At 42.8% G+C, this 14,031-nt stretch overlaps 1 protein-coding gene across 1 annotated transcript in view; it reads right to left on the minus strand.

Moving 5' to 3' along the window:
- Positions 1 to 5,378: 5,378 nt before the first annotated feature.
- The window catches only part of LOC138605586 (potassium voltage-gated channel subfamily B member 1-like), a 37,568-nt gene continuing 28,915 nt past the window's right edge, over positions 5,379 to 14,031 (minus strand). Inside the window, exon 2 of the mRNA XM_069677946.1 lies at positions 5,379 to 7,283. Within this exon, the coding sequence (XP_069534047.1) occupies positions 5,430 to 7,283 (1,854 nt within the window). The 3' untranslated portion in view covers positions 5,379 to 5,429. The remainder of the gene's footprint in view (positions 7,284 to 14,031) is intronic.

Raw genomic sequence — 14,031 nt, forward strand, 5'->3', positions numbered from 1 at the left:
TGATCATAACAGTTTCAGCCGATTAGAAACATGCCGAGGAACCAAAATAGAAAACGTCTAATGAGATTATTTTTTAAATTATCGTGAGACACAGTGTTCAAATGTGGATAAAGGTCAGAGGTCAAACCTCTGAAGGAAACAGCTGTTTTATTCTAGACTTCGTTCAGTGTTTAACCAAGACACAGACGTTAGAGTTAAATTCAATGAATGGGTTAATAGATTTACAGATTATTAGATACAATTTTGATAATTTATCATTCAAAACATTTATCAAGAAAAAAAAAGACATTTGTTTTTTCTCTAGCTTGTTAAATGAGTTTGCTGCGTCTCTCTGTTTAGTATCATTTGAAATTCAGTATTTTAGGGTTTTGGATTGTAAACCAGGCATAACAACAAGATTTAAAGACATCACTCGGTCTTCTTGGAGAACATGATGCATAAGCACACGCCTCACAGCTGGAAGGTTCCTGGTTTAGTTTGAATCCTGGTTCGGATGTAGGGTGAAGTTTGCATGTTCTCCCCGTGCATGCATGGGTTCCCTCCGGGTACTCTGGCTTCCTCCCGCAGTCCTAAGACATGCTTGTTAGGTTCATCGGTGACTCCAATGATGTGAATGTGAGAGATTGTCTGACTCTGTGTGTCAGCCCTGTGACTGACAGGCGATCAGTCCAGGGTGTACCCTGCCTCTCGCCCAATGACAGCTGGGATAGACTCCAGCCCCTCCCGCGACCCTGAACACCCATTATCTATACCGCTTATGCTGTTCAGGGTCACAGGAAGGCTGGAGTCTATCACGGCTGTCATTGGGCACAAGGCAGGGTACACCCTGGACTGATCGCCTGTCAGTCACAGGCTGACGTACTGTGGGAGGAAGCCAGAGTACTCAGAGAGAACCCACACATGCACTAGAAGGCCCACTTGGAACCTTCTAGCTGTGAGGCGACAGCGTTCCCCACTGCACCCAGCTGCAGCCCCATCTTAGACATTATGCACTTAATCTGTCAATTTTACGTCAATCTAGAAAGTTCTCTTTTTAACTCTTTTAATTTACTTCATAAAAACAGGGATTTAAAACTTCACGCATGTCAATCATTGTGGGGATTTAGCACAATGACACACACACACAGCCGGACACTAGAGGGTGCTGTTGTATCAGTTTCCATCCACAAACCACAGACTCAGTCGTTGCACAATCTCACTGCTGTTCCATGTATTCAGTGCTTTGATAAAAAAACAAACATCAGTTAACAAAGCGAGACTTGTAGCACCAGCTCTGGATTACTGTCTTTTATTAAGCATCAGTCAGTAAAAGGGAGAAACTGCTTTAAAATCTCTGATCGTAGACTTTGTCCTAAAGCTTCTTACTGTAGATAATATTTACAAGTTCTGTGTGACAAAGTTTAATAGCGCTACATGCGTTGAACAACAAAGAACCACAAAGATCATTTTCTACAAAGTGGACTAGTACAAAGTATGAAACGTTACAAAACAAACATCTCCCCGGACGCGGTGAGGGCAGCATACAGACGAGTGAGAGCTGAGCGGAGGTGATGACTCCCTGAACGAAGGGGACGCTTCTGAAAATACATGTGTGTCTGCATTTGGCTTTAACCTCTATTGTATCTTATTGTGCTTAAAGAAAAGGACATTGTATCTTGTGCTTCTGGAAATTGTACTTGGACCATTATGTTTGTATGTATGCAGACAGTTTTATGTGCATGGTTTATAAAGTGCAGTTCAGAAAATAAGGGGAAAAAACATTGTTAACATTCACCCAACGGAGGAAAGAGTTGTAACCGTTTGATTATGGCTTGTTTGGGAGTAAGTCCACTGTGATGAGAGGCTTAATTCCACAGATTTGTCTGTATTTACTGCTATCTGACTGAATGTTAATGAATCTGCTCCCTTCACTGTTTAAAGCACCCTCCTCTTTTATCTTTCAAGCCTTTGCTTCTGTCTCTAATGCCTTCAGTGGCGGAAGTCACATCACCATTTGTCAGTTTGACATTCGTTATCCCATCACCATGCAGCGTTAAGGGCCGGGCTGCTACAAATCCCACACACTCTGACTGTTTCCCCTTTTTTTCCCTCCAGATTCTTTGGTTACGAAGTTTGCCCCTCAGAACTCCACGTGACACCATGCGACCAAAGACGCGGATGCAACTGAGCCTTCTTCCTGCTGGCAGAGACCCTCCCTTCTGCATGCCCAGGATGATATTTATAGAATCACAGAAACTAACACTTCCTCAAAAGGATGCCTAAGCCCAACGTGACATTTTTGCACTGTCATTCTGCACAAAAGTCTTAAGCACGAGGCTTTAATATAAAAAAAACCCCATCAGTGTCAGTGCATCATCTGTCTGTGATGGCGATATTTCCTGCCTGAGGGGATGCTTCACTCTCACCTTCTAAAAAAGACTCGCTAATAATGTTTGGAGTGATCATCTTGTCCGTGTCAAAGAGGTCTTTGGGTTTGGGAGCAGAGTGCTGCAGCAGTCATTACGGATGTCGGTAGTAATCAGCTCTCACCTGTCACACACCTCTTGTTCCTTTACCTTCTACATTTCACACTCTCGCACCACAGGAGCAGGCAGCTGAAGTGACCACACACGTCGCAGCAACAGCACCTCGGGTTCAGGCGCGAGTTGCTGCGGTCGTGCTCGGTCTTGCTGAGATGTGTGCGGCTTTCGAAGAAAAGAGGGAGAGAGTGATATAAAGGGATTATGTGACAGACTTTAAGGCCCCAAATCCAGTTTCTACAATAACTTCTGCTGGAGCAGACTGGAGCCACAGGTGAGGAGGAGAAAAGATGAAAGACTGGCTTAAGTATGTTTGCAGTATCTTATTTATGTCTTCCAGGACTTTCTGGCATCCAAAGTGAGCCATCCAGTCATCTCAACCATCCCCGAAAACAGTCTTCATGGACGCTGCTGAGTGAGCCTGCACCTGTTTGTTTTTGTTTATCAGGCCTTTTGTAAATTGTACGGGGCGTTCGAGTGCTAAGGAAAGACATGAGAAGAAGAGGTGTGGATATGTACGATCACTAGCAGTCTGGCAGCTTGATGACCCACTTCCTGTGTCTTTTATGACGAGCCGTTTTTTTATGGTCATTCAGGTTCAATTAGACAGGACACAGCGACAGATTCAGCGTGCGGCAGGCGTTCATTTAAAGCAAAGGCACAAAAATATCTAAATCATATTAGGTCTAAAGATCGCAAACAACCATAAAGAGTAAATACTTAAGTTTCTTTAACGCAGAAAGAGTCACAACTAAAAATAGATGCTTTGTAGCATGCTTGCATGATATGTTGTAAAGTTAGGAATATAATTCAATTGCTCTAGCTTGATTAATGTGACATGAGAGCACCAGACGATCAACACCCAGATTGGTCCTATGTTTGGATTCCGGTGCGTACAGAAATGCCGGATGCAGAGTATAGTGGCCTACAGACATACAAGGTACCTCCATGCTGTTTGTGTGCCCAAGAGGCGAGCTGTACGTAGCTGCGAGGGGGCTTTTATTCTGTAAGAGATGTCATGTGAACTCGTATGAGCATAATGTTTTGGATGTCTGGAAGCGAAACCACTTGCCAAGATCCACAGTGTGTAAATAATCTAATTAGCTATTCAAAATCGATGATAAATAAAGTGCCGTGTTGTCTCTTCATTTTCCCTCTTTCCTCTCTTTTCATCCAGATAATCAGCTTCCTTCATCAGAGGCCAGTCCTGGCATCTGTGCAATCCTCCAGCTTACATGTCGGTACCAAATGAGCAAGTATGGCTACCTGAAAGACGTCAGAATCTGCTGTTAAGAAAAGGAATGCTTTCGTTTCTAACATTTTGAGATAAAACAGTAACATGTACCATCATCAGAAAGAACAATTCTTTGGTTCTTCACATTGCACAAAGGATAGAGGGACAGACATTTACAGTAGCAAACGATACATATTTATCTACTTCAGTATATCGTCTAATAAATGCAACTCCACCAACTTAATATTGAAATGCAAAACTATGACATTAGCACAATATATTCGTCTAAGAGTCCATTCTTTTAGAAAATATCTTAAAAATATAAATTATTTGGATTCTTTACCTTGTACAATACATGTGTTTTTTTTGTCATATTCTACTTTTGTAGTTATAGATGTACAATATTAACACTCCTACAAAACTGGAGGTTCAGCACAGAAAATCTTTCTGATTTTCAGTGCTGTCTTTCCAGCTATAGTGACGCACTGCATGTTATACAAAGTATTAGCTACAATAGGAATGATGACTCCTCCTGAACACCTTTAAGCACGTTTTTGAACGAACACAAGACTTTTTGATTTACACCAGATTAAAAAAAAAAAAATCAATCTGAGGGACACACACAGACATTTAGAAACAACCAGAATAAGTCAACAAACAAAATCAAGAGTTTTTTCTTTTCATGTGTTCATAATAAAAAATCATTATCATGTTAAGGTGCTCTCTCTTGCCAGCAGTCGGGCACAATGGGAACGAGAAGGACATAGATGGATGCAGCCTCACAGTGTCTCTCTGTGTTTCTAAATGTTTTCTGTGCAGTAAAATGATATCAACACTTGACAGACAGAAACACTAAATTCTCCTCAAGTTCACACTTAAGACAAGAGACTGAGAACACAACATAACAATAAATATACTGTATATAAAATATAATCAATAGACACACTTTTATATGCATGTGCTGTCTGTGGGTCTCTCTTTCTCACTCATTCAAACACAAACATAAAACATGGGCGACGACATAAACTAAGGCCAGTTTTGAGGAAGAAAGTTAAAGGGAGCAAACCATACATTTCCCAACACTCTGTTGCCTTTGTAATGCTATAAATTTAGAAAGAAAGATGTATATAGCCCCTTCACACTGTAACATAGTTATTTGATCCACCTCAGCTGAAAGGGTTCCCCAGTTTGCAGTGCCGCGTTTCAATGCCCTTTGTGGTTTGCTACCGAATGAACTGATTTTGCTATAGTGGCTTTTAAATTATATCCAGGAGTGTCAGAAAAATAGGTTTTTGTGTATAAAAATGATATCATATACTCCTACAACTAGGCTGTACTTGTTAGATGCTAACCTGGGCTAAAACAAATGTATAAATAGTAAAAATCATAAGACGGTCTTTCTTTGCCATTTTAAAACCTCTTTGATCAGAGTCCTCTGCTCAATTATTTTAGTCAGGAGTCCTTGGTAGGAAAACATTTGAAAGCAAATACAAAAGTCTTCCACATTGTCCACAACTATTGTACTTTCATCGGAGAAGCATTTTGTGTTGTAAATGTTTTAGTGCATTTCATATTTTTTGGGAATCAGTTTTGCTGAGTTCACTGTGCTTCTTGTTTCCCTTTCTGCTTCCTCCTTTCCTGTATGTTCCTTATGTGGTCTTTCGCTTATCGTATCTCTAAGCATTAGAGTGACTCTTCTCTCCCTGAAGTGGCTGTAGTTCCTGAGCCACATGGTTGTCCTGCCCTTCAATCGGCAGTGTGCTGTTCCCCAGCTTCCTCTGCAGGCCCTCTGTGTGGTTGGACCCTTGCTGGAAGGTGGAGTGATGGCCAAACTTGGGGCTGTTTTTTTCCAGGAGTCTTTGGGTCGGGTTGGTGCTTGAGCCGTCATGCAGGTGCTCCTCCTCGTCTGTGTCAGCGTCAATGAATTTATTGATGGATGAATCGTGGAATGTGAAGATGTTGGGCAGTAAATTCTCCGGACTCTTGCTGGGCGTCCCGCTGCTGGCAGTGGTGTAGATGGACGCCTCAGGGCTTTGGACTGACGAGCTGTCCGAAAGCGCCCCTGTTCCTGAATCCTCCCTTGCTCTGAAGTTGACCTTGAGCGAGCGGCTTTTCTGTGGGTTTTTGAAGCGCAGACCCCTGGGGCTGTCAGGGTAGTGGCTGGACTTGGTGCTGTGTCCTGTTAGGGGTGTATTGGTGCCCTGAGATCCTTCATGCTCGTTCTCCAAGGTGGGTTCCAGGCTGGGGTTGGTGCTGACTTTCCCTAGTGTGTTGCTGACAGGGCTGTGGGAGTAGCGAGAGCTCTCAGGAAAGTCAGTTGCACAGCTTATGAAGCTGTCAATGCTAGACATGCTCCTCATGTCTGTAACTACCTCAGCTGTGTTTGAGATAGCCTCAGCAGGGATGCTTCCCATCTCAATTTCATCTCTTTGCCTCGTTGCTTTGGACAGCGGCCCTTTTTCCTTGCTGTTGAGGTTGGGTTGCGACTGGGTCTTGGCCATCTTGTTGTAAGTCTCCTCCAGTTTCTGTGCACTGAGATGTTGTGGACTGCTGGAGGGTTTGGCCTGCTCTTGGTAACTTGGTTCAAGGGTCTTGGCGGGACTACTGGGACTCATCTGTGACTTGGGTTTTGATGTCCCTTTCGGGTGACTCGGAGACACATGATTATCAAGCACCTTATCCTTCATTTCATTGGTATTTTCCACCATTACATCCATGAGCTCTATGTTGTTGCCAAATGGGTCTTTAATATTCATAGAGACAATGCTACCATTTCTCTTAGCCCTCTCCAGAGCCTCCCTTCTTTTGATGGCTTTCTCCTGCCTCTTTTGCTCTTTGTAGAACTCAGAGAAGTTATTCACGATGATGGGGATTGGCAGGGCTATCACCAGTACTCCAGCGATACAGCACAAACCTCCAACTATCTTTCCCAGTAGAGTTTTTGGGTAGATATCTCCATAACCTACTGTTGTCATGGTGATAGTAGCCCACCAGAAGGAAGCCGGGATGCTTTTGAACTTGGTGTCCTCTTCGTCCTTTTCTGCAAAGAACACAAGGCTGGAGAATATCATGATGCCCATGGCCAAGAAGAGGATCAGCAGGCCCAGCTCATTGTAGCTCCTCCTAAGAGTGAAGCCCAAAGACTGAAGACCTGTGGAGTGACGAGCCAGCTTCAAAATACGCAAGATCCGCATGATCCTGAAAATTTGGACGACTCGACGCACGTTCTGAAACTGCAGCACACTCTTGTTTGATTCCGTCAGGAAGATGGTGACGTAGTAGGGCAGGATGGCTAGCAGGTCGATAATATTCAGAGGACCCTTAAAGAACTTCCACTTGTTGGGAGAGGAGAGGAAGCGAAGCAGGTACTCCATGGTAAACCAGGCAATACATATAGCTTCAACATGGGCCAATTGTGGGTTGTCTATGGACTGGCCGAACTCATCTGTGTCCTGCAGCTCTGGAAGGGTGTTCAGAGACAAGGCAATGGTGGACAAGACGATGAAGAGGATGGAGATAATTGCCAGGATCTGGAAAACAGAAAAGAAAACTTCTGTGAAAATACTGAAGAATACACAGTAATGACCAGGAATATACCCCAGTGTTGTATACCCATCTTGTGCCAATTTCAAGGAATTGCAGTGTTGGACAGTCCCCAGATGAAATGGGTCCAGCATCTTTTAAATACCACTGTAAGTATGTGGATCTGAGCATTAAGCCCAAAGCTTAGCCCAGAGCTATTAGCTTCACTGTCCACTATGAGTTCTGTTCAGGAATCCATAGTTTATGAAGTTTTCTTGAAGGTCACTTTGAAAAACAGCTCGCATTATTGAATTTTAGGGTGTGAAGGTCAGGTGACAAAATCAAATGGAAACATCTTATCAGGGTATGTATACCAACAAAAAATGGATGCCTTCAGACTAATTTCCTGTTCACTCCAGTCTTTTAATCTTTGTGAGACAGGCTGCAAACGTTTGATCATCAGCACATCCCTGCCGTGATGGAAACGATTAGACTAAAAGATAAAAGATGCACTGAATATGCAATAACTCTGAAGCCATCTGTTTTGTGTGTGTGTGCAAGGGTGCTTCTCATTACCTTGAACCTGTTGTTTGCATCACATTTTAACTTTCATTTTCACAATAATACTTGCAACATACAATGAAAACTAGATCCAAAATGTTTCTACACTAAGCATCTGAGATCATACACTGTATAGAGTAACATCGGGATGTTAATGGGTGAATGTGACCTTGGACGACCAGTGGAGCTAAAGATAGCTGTTGCCTGCCCCTGAACTACATGATGAAAGTTAAAACACCCACAAAGTGAAACAGTGCTTTAACAATGTCAGAGGAAGAGGGTCAATCCCATTAGAAACTCAACAACATGTCAAACTGCTGCGGTTCCACTTGTGACACTAAATTGCGTCGCAGATATCCCAACTAGCAAAGGCAATTTCGGATGATATTAGCTCACGGCCCATTTAACTTTCAGACTACTTCCTCCAAAGAATTCATGAAATGTCATGTCAGCGTTTCAAAGAAACAGGGTCACAGCTAATGTGATCTCTTGGGTGGAAGCTTTTTCTCTCCCTTCAAGTCTTGATATATGCAGAAAGAGACACTGAAGCATGGAGACGAGAGAGTCTGAGATTGTATTGATACATTTTTAAAACCCCTGCCACTCTTGTTCTACCATCTCCCTCTCCATTTCTTTTAGCGTGCTTCAGTCCTTCAATGCCCAGAGCTACATGCAATCCAGAGTGTAGCATGAGTTTGACAAAGCACACCGTGCACAGTCATCAAGCCTACTCCACAGACTTACCGGAGACCTCGGAAGCATTGAGCCACCTGCTAATGATAATAATCTGCTGAGTACAATAGGGCTCGGTCATAGTACGAGGGATTAACAAGGCTGCACTGTTGTGGATGTGTGGGTGTGCCACGCCTATTATTCCTGTCCCGGAGTCAGTGTGAAATCCAACACAAGGTCACTGTGGAGGCTATGTCCCCGGCCAGTGGAGGGCAGGATTATTCTCTGACACCAATCAGTGGCCATAAGCTTTAATTAATCTTGGCAGGTGAAGGTTTGTACAACTACCTTGGCCTTTTGAGAGAGAGACTAAAAGCAGAGAAGGGAGTGGAGGTGAGAGAGTGCTGGAGGAAGAAGATAGAGGCATTTTATCTTCAGTAGCTGTGAGAGTAAATTAAAGTGCAGACAACACATTTTAACTCTATCAGAGCCTTCCCTAAAATAGCATAGCTACCAGTCTGGATCCCACGAGACCCAAGTGATGGATGAAAACTTTCAAATAATGACCTAGAAGAACTTTTTTTTGTTACTAAATAATCACACTCAAGGGAATAAAACAACTATTTTCTGGCTGTGGAGTTCAGATAAGGTAGAAAACCCCAAAAGTAGCCAGGTTAGAAGGAAAAGTATTTCACTGTAATTGGATTGTTATGCCGGGCATCATTTCAAAAGACAAAACCAGAGCAGTTTGGCCACTAAGCCCCAGCTCTAAAATGGACTGTCCAGTGGAAACTGCACTCATCAGATAGAGACTAATCTAGCTTTACAGACCGGCCAGAGTGTTGCTAATGATTCATGCTGAATCCAAAAGACGGGGTTGAAACTGAACCAAGGCGTGTTGTGTTTGAAGAGCAATCCCAACATGTCCAGCTTCACATCAAATGTTCCCTCTTACTCACCTTTCCCCCTCCCACCCATGCCGGCAGTACGCTTACCGGGGTCAGCCAGAGAAGAGATTATAGGGATGTGATCTCACCACAGATATACAGACGGAGTGAGGGGAAGAAGTGTCCACAAATCTGTGACACAGCAGGAATTAGGCAAACCCAGCCTGTGCTTTGCAGCATAACTTGTGAGTTTCCTTGATTGGGCAATGTGCCGTGAGAGTGCATGTATGATTTGTGTGTGCGGGGGCGACACTGTTTCACAAATGAGGAAATTGTAAATCAGTTTCTTAATGCAGCTGCCAGGCTGAGCAGATCAGAAGGTGAGGAAGAGACAATTAGTGCAAAAGGAGTATTCTCATGGTTCCTATAAAAGTTCTGAATGCAATCCCCTGTATATTTTATTATGCAGCAAGCACATTAAGGCATAGATTCACTGTTAAAATGGGTTGTTGTAAGTGTTGTGTTACCTCATTAGCTCTTGTTGACAAGCACTGAGGTCATAGAGACAGCCCATCCCACTTCCTGTTTGCATAAACGCAATATGAATCTGCTCAAGAGTGCTGCTGCTTCAACACATTTCTGACGCACTCATCTACAACAAACACAAAATCGCATGCATAATATACACGCACACACACACACACACAAACAAAGACACGTATTCACTCCCAGCTCAGTAATTAGCCCTCAGGCCTCCCTTCTCCACAGACCAGGAGGCAGGAGACTGAATATTTAATACAGGATTCGACTGAAGTGCAAGCTATCCTGTCCTGGAAAAGGTGTGTGTGAGTGAGTGGCTCACTGGGCCATGACCAACCGCAGAGCCATAAAGCTAGCCTAGTTTTCACACTGCTTTTACCACACAAGGTTAGTTCTGCTTCATGCCTGATCAAAGGAGAGACGGACAGGGAAGGAGGGCTTCAATAAACACACAGCAGGAGGTCCCTCAGAGAAGGGGTGTTCCATCAGGATTAGGAGCTCCGCAATTATCTGTTGTGTATCCAGATAGCGTTTGTTTTCATGAAGAGAAACGTAGACTACAGTTTGGATTCATGGGTTATAGAAGGGGATACGTTTTACCAGTAAACATACATTAAATTATACATCAAAACATTCTCCACACCTTGTCATCATATTTCACTTCTTAAATATCTGTTTACTGTTTGTTGCAAACAAGACTGAGAGTCTCCAGCCATGCTAGCATCTCTGTGAGGTTGTGCTGAATGCTAACGGCAGCATGCTAGCATGCTTAAAAGGACAATGCTAATAAGCTGATGATTTACATGTAATGTTATTTAGGGACCAGTGCATGCTGGGTGTTGTAGGAATGTAGAATGGGCGAATGGTTTGTACAACTTTCTCCACAGCTATGGGGCTAATTTCAAATATTATTGCTTCAGTCGATTACAGAGAACACCAGCTTTGACTGACAGTGGCTCTTTCCAGGGGCGAACTGCTCCTTTAATTGAAAACCAAATGTGTTAACATGATGAGTGTGCAAAAGACAAGATGGGGATCACCAACATGAGTTGGATTCATCCTCTGGGGACCAGAGTGTACCAAAGTGTATCGTTAGTTAAGCTTCAATCTGTATTATAAAGTGTCTAAACTTCCACAAATCCTACTTTGACCAAAATATGGTTAAATATGTTTCTGTGTTAGACGTCAGCACTGACCCGGTCGAGCTCACAACAGACATGTGCCACTCACATTAGCACGATATGTCAGGGCCTATCCAACTTGATATAGCCTATTATTTACTTCCTCAACTCCAGCACTGATAGAATCCTCTCGATCAAAATATTTCTCTCGGAATAACTCTTCAGTGAGTAATCAGGTTAAACTGTTAAACTGATATTATTAGTGTCCAATGTTTTGCTTGAACATAGTTGCTGCCAAAATACAGTCAAAAATAGTGTTTTTGCTTTGAAGATGCTTAAAGCACAAGATTTTGTGACAGAGACGTCAGACAGAGGCAGAGTCCGTTTTAGACTAGGCGTGTAGGAAGTGAATAATCAGAAATACACTGCGCACGATTGACATTTATAGGTATGTGAACAGACGGCATGATAGACAAAGTGGCATTGTAGTCGCCAGAATAAATATGTTCATCTCGTATTTAGGGCTTTCCCTTGCGTCAAGCTGTGTGAAATGCTGATTCATTTCTGGTCTGTGCTCGTCGTAACTGGATTTGCCCTTTTCACCACAAGTGCTGAATCAATAGAGGGATTATGTCACACTGTGACTCACTCACTTTATTTTCTGTGGGCATGTTGAGTGCAAGGTGGCATCTCTAATCCTCTTATTGTACTACTTCTCCTGTGATTTGCCAATAAATGTTTTGTGGCCCGTGTGCGCTGACAGCTGACCTCCCTCCTACAGAGTCTGCTGTAGTTCCCTCTGTGGGAAGCCCCGTCTGTCTTTAATAGAGCCCAATGGGAAGATGGATGGAATTACACTGCCAGGAGACAAAGTGGAGAAGCCCATTCTCACTAGAGGAAATGACAGATGTCCTCAGCAGCTGTAAACACTTCCTCATCTGAGTTACAGTCATTTTGTGGAAACTTCCACACAGGGACTGACGACTGTGCAGTAAAACTAATGTGACCTGCTGCCCTCTTCTAGTGATAATGAACCGCTTAATATACACTTTTGTTTTCTCCTCATCTTTTAAAACGGGCCACAAATATATAAGTTAAGTATTTTGAACGGCGTAGGAATTTCCTAAAACGGCATGGTGCCGCACTTTTTATATTGTTACAGAGCTTCTGGGACTATTTTCTGCCGGGGATTTGGTGGACGAGCGACATTTTACAGCAGTAGGAAGTATTGGTATCAGTGCTTCACCTCAAACTACTTTCATGTTAAAAACACATCACCCAGTGCCATAATGTGACACATTCGATGTTAATGGCACAAGAAATGGGCTGTATGTGGCCACAGAAAAATAAACTTGCTATTCGTTGTATGGGATTTGTTAACATGAGGAAAAAATAGAACTGCCCGGACTTGTCCTCTCAAATCCACACTGACGATATTATGTATTCTGTTTTGTGTTGCTCCAGCTCATTATTGAAAGTCCTTTTTTTTAATTATTATTATGGCTGCACTTTTCCATCAAATGGAAATATTCAAAATGTCTTTTCCCAAAGTTCAGCCTCACATATTCAGATATCGAGTATCTTTGCAGATTTGATTCTCAACCAGAATTTTGAAGTAAGTTCTGATGATTCCATCAATGTTTGGCTGCACAGCTTGAGCTTGTGATGCCTGATCCAGCTTGGATATAAATAACATGTAATACTGTTACACTACAGATGTAAATGGCATAAGAGACTGAGCAGATTTGAGTCAAAAGAATTGCAGGACTAACGACTATTTCCTGTTTCTAGAACAAGCAGCAGGACAAAGGCTCGAAGGAGGAGGGACTGAGATCATCCACAGGTCAGCTGTCAATCACTCAGTCTTCTTTACACTGAATCCTTTCAATTCAATTCATGTAGCATTCTGGGTTAGGTAACAAGGCTAATTTTAGTGTAATTCAGTTGGTAAAGCATTATAATATTTAGTTATTTTCTCATTCACATTGCAAAAGATGTCATGCCCAAAATTAACAAGCTTGGAAATTAAAAAGCTTTGAAAAATATTGAATTGCTGTAAATAGATAGCACAAAAAGAGGAGTAATTATAACAACAAGTGTTTTAATTATTATTACATTCCAATGAACAGTTTCTAATTACAGAACTGCCCCAGACTTACTTTTCCCATCTGCTTTCAAACCAGATAAGGAACGACTTTAAGCATACAAGACCCCCTGTGTGCTGCACAGATGTTCTCACTGACTCATTCGCCTCGTTTCACCTTGCCTGGACACCTTTTCTGTCCCACCTTTAAGCCTGTAGCAGGGAGCCTGTTCCTTTCCTGTGCCATGTGCTGAGATGGAGACAGGGAGATGGATTACTGAGCTCGCGGCTACACACTGCATGTGTCCTTTCAGAGGTGTGAAGGTGGCGCTGACATGATGAGGGGTGCAGACGCAGAGCGATGTCAGTGCACTGATGTGCGAGTCTTTTTAAACATTATTTTAAGTTTATTTAAAGACTTAAACATAAAAAGGCAAATTGCTAATATAAATCAAGGTGCGTTCGTATGTGCCAGTTTGCAACTACTGTAGTTTCCTAGTTCACATTTGTGGAGGACGTGGGTGTTTTTTTTTTTGCCGTGAATGTCAAAGAAAAGGTGAGAGATTGAGGAAAAGAACAAAGGCGTGTGAAAAATGAGGACTAAATAAGAAAGTGTCAGAGTAGGGTGATGGATCGCTCGCCTGTAGATGATGTACGAACCTGTGCCGCCGCCCTGAGTCAGTCCTCCCTCATAAAACATCCGTGCTTCTGCCACTGGCCTTTCACCTCGGAATCTGAAACATCTGGAACACCTGCTTCATCAGGTGTACATTGAGGAATCTGGAAAAACTGCCTTGTGTCTGCTTTACTGGAGCGCTGCAGATCTCTCCCACTGAGTAGTTTAGAAAGGCCTATAAATCAGTTTTAGCATGAAATGAAAGACGGATCCAAG

This window comes from Semicossyphus pulcher, unplaced genomic scaffold, assembly GCF_022749685.1.
Source record: "Semicossyphus pulcher isolate SPU_LCO1_2020_fin unplaced genomic scaffold, fSemPul1.0.p SCAF_3, whole genome shotgun sequence".
Lineage (NCBI taxonomy): Eukaryota > Metazoa > Chordata > Actinopteri > Labriformes > Labridae > Semicossyphus > Semicossyphus pulcher.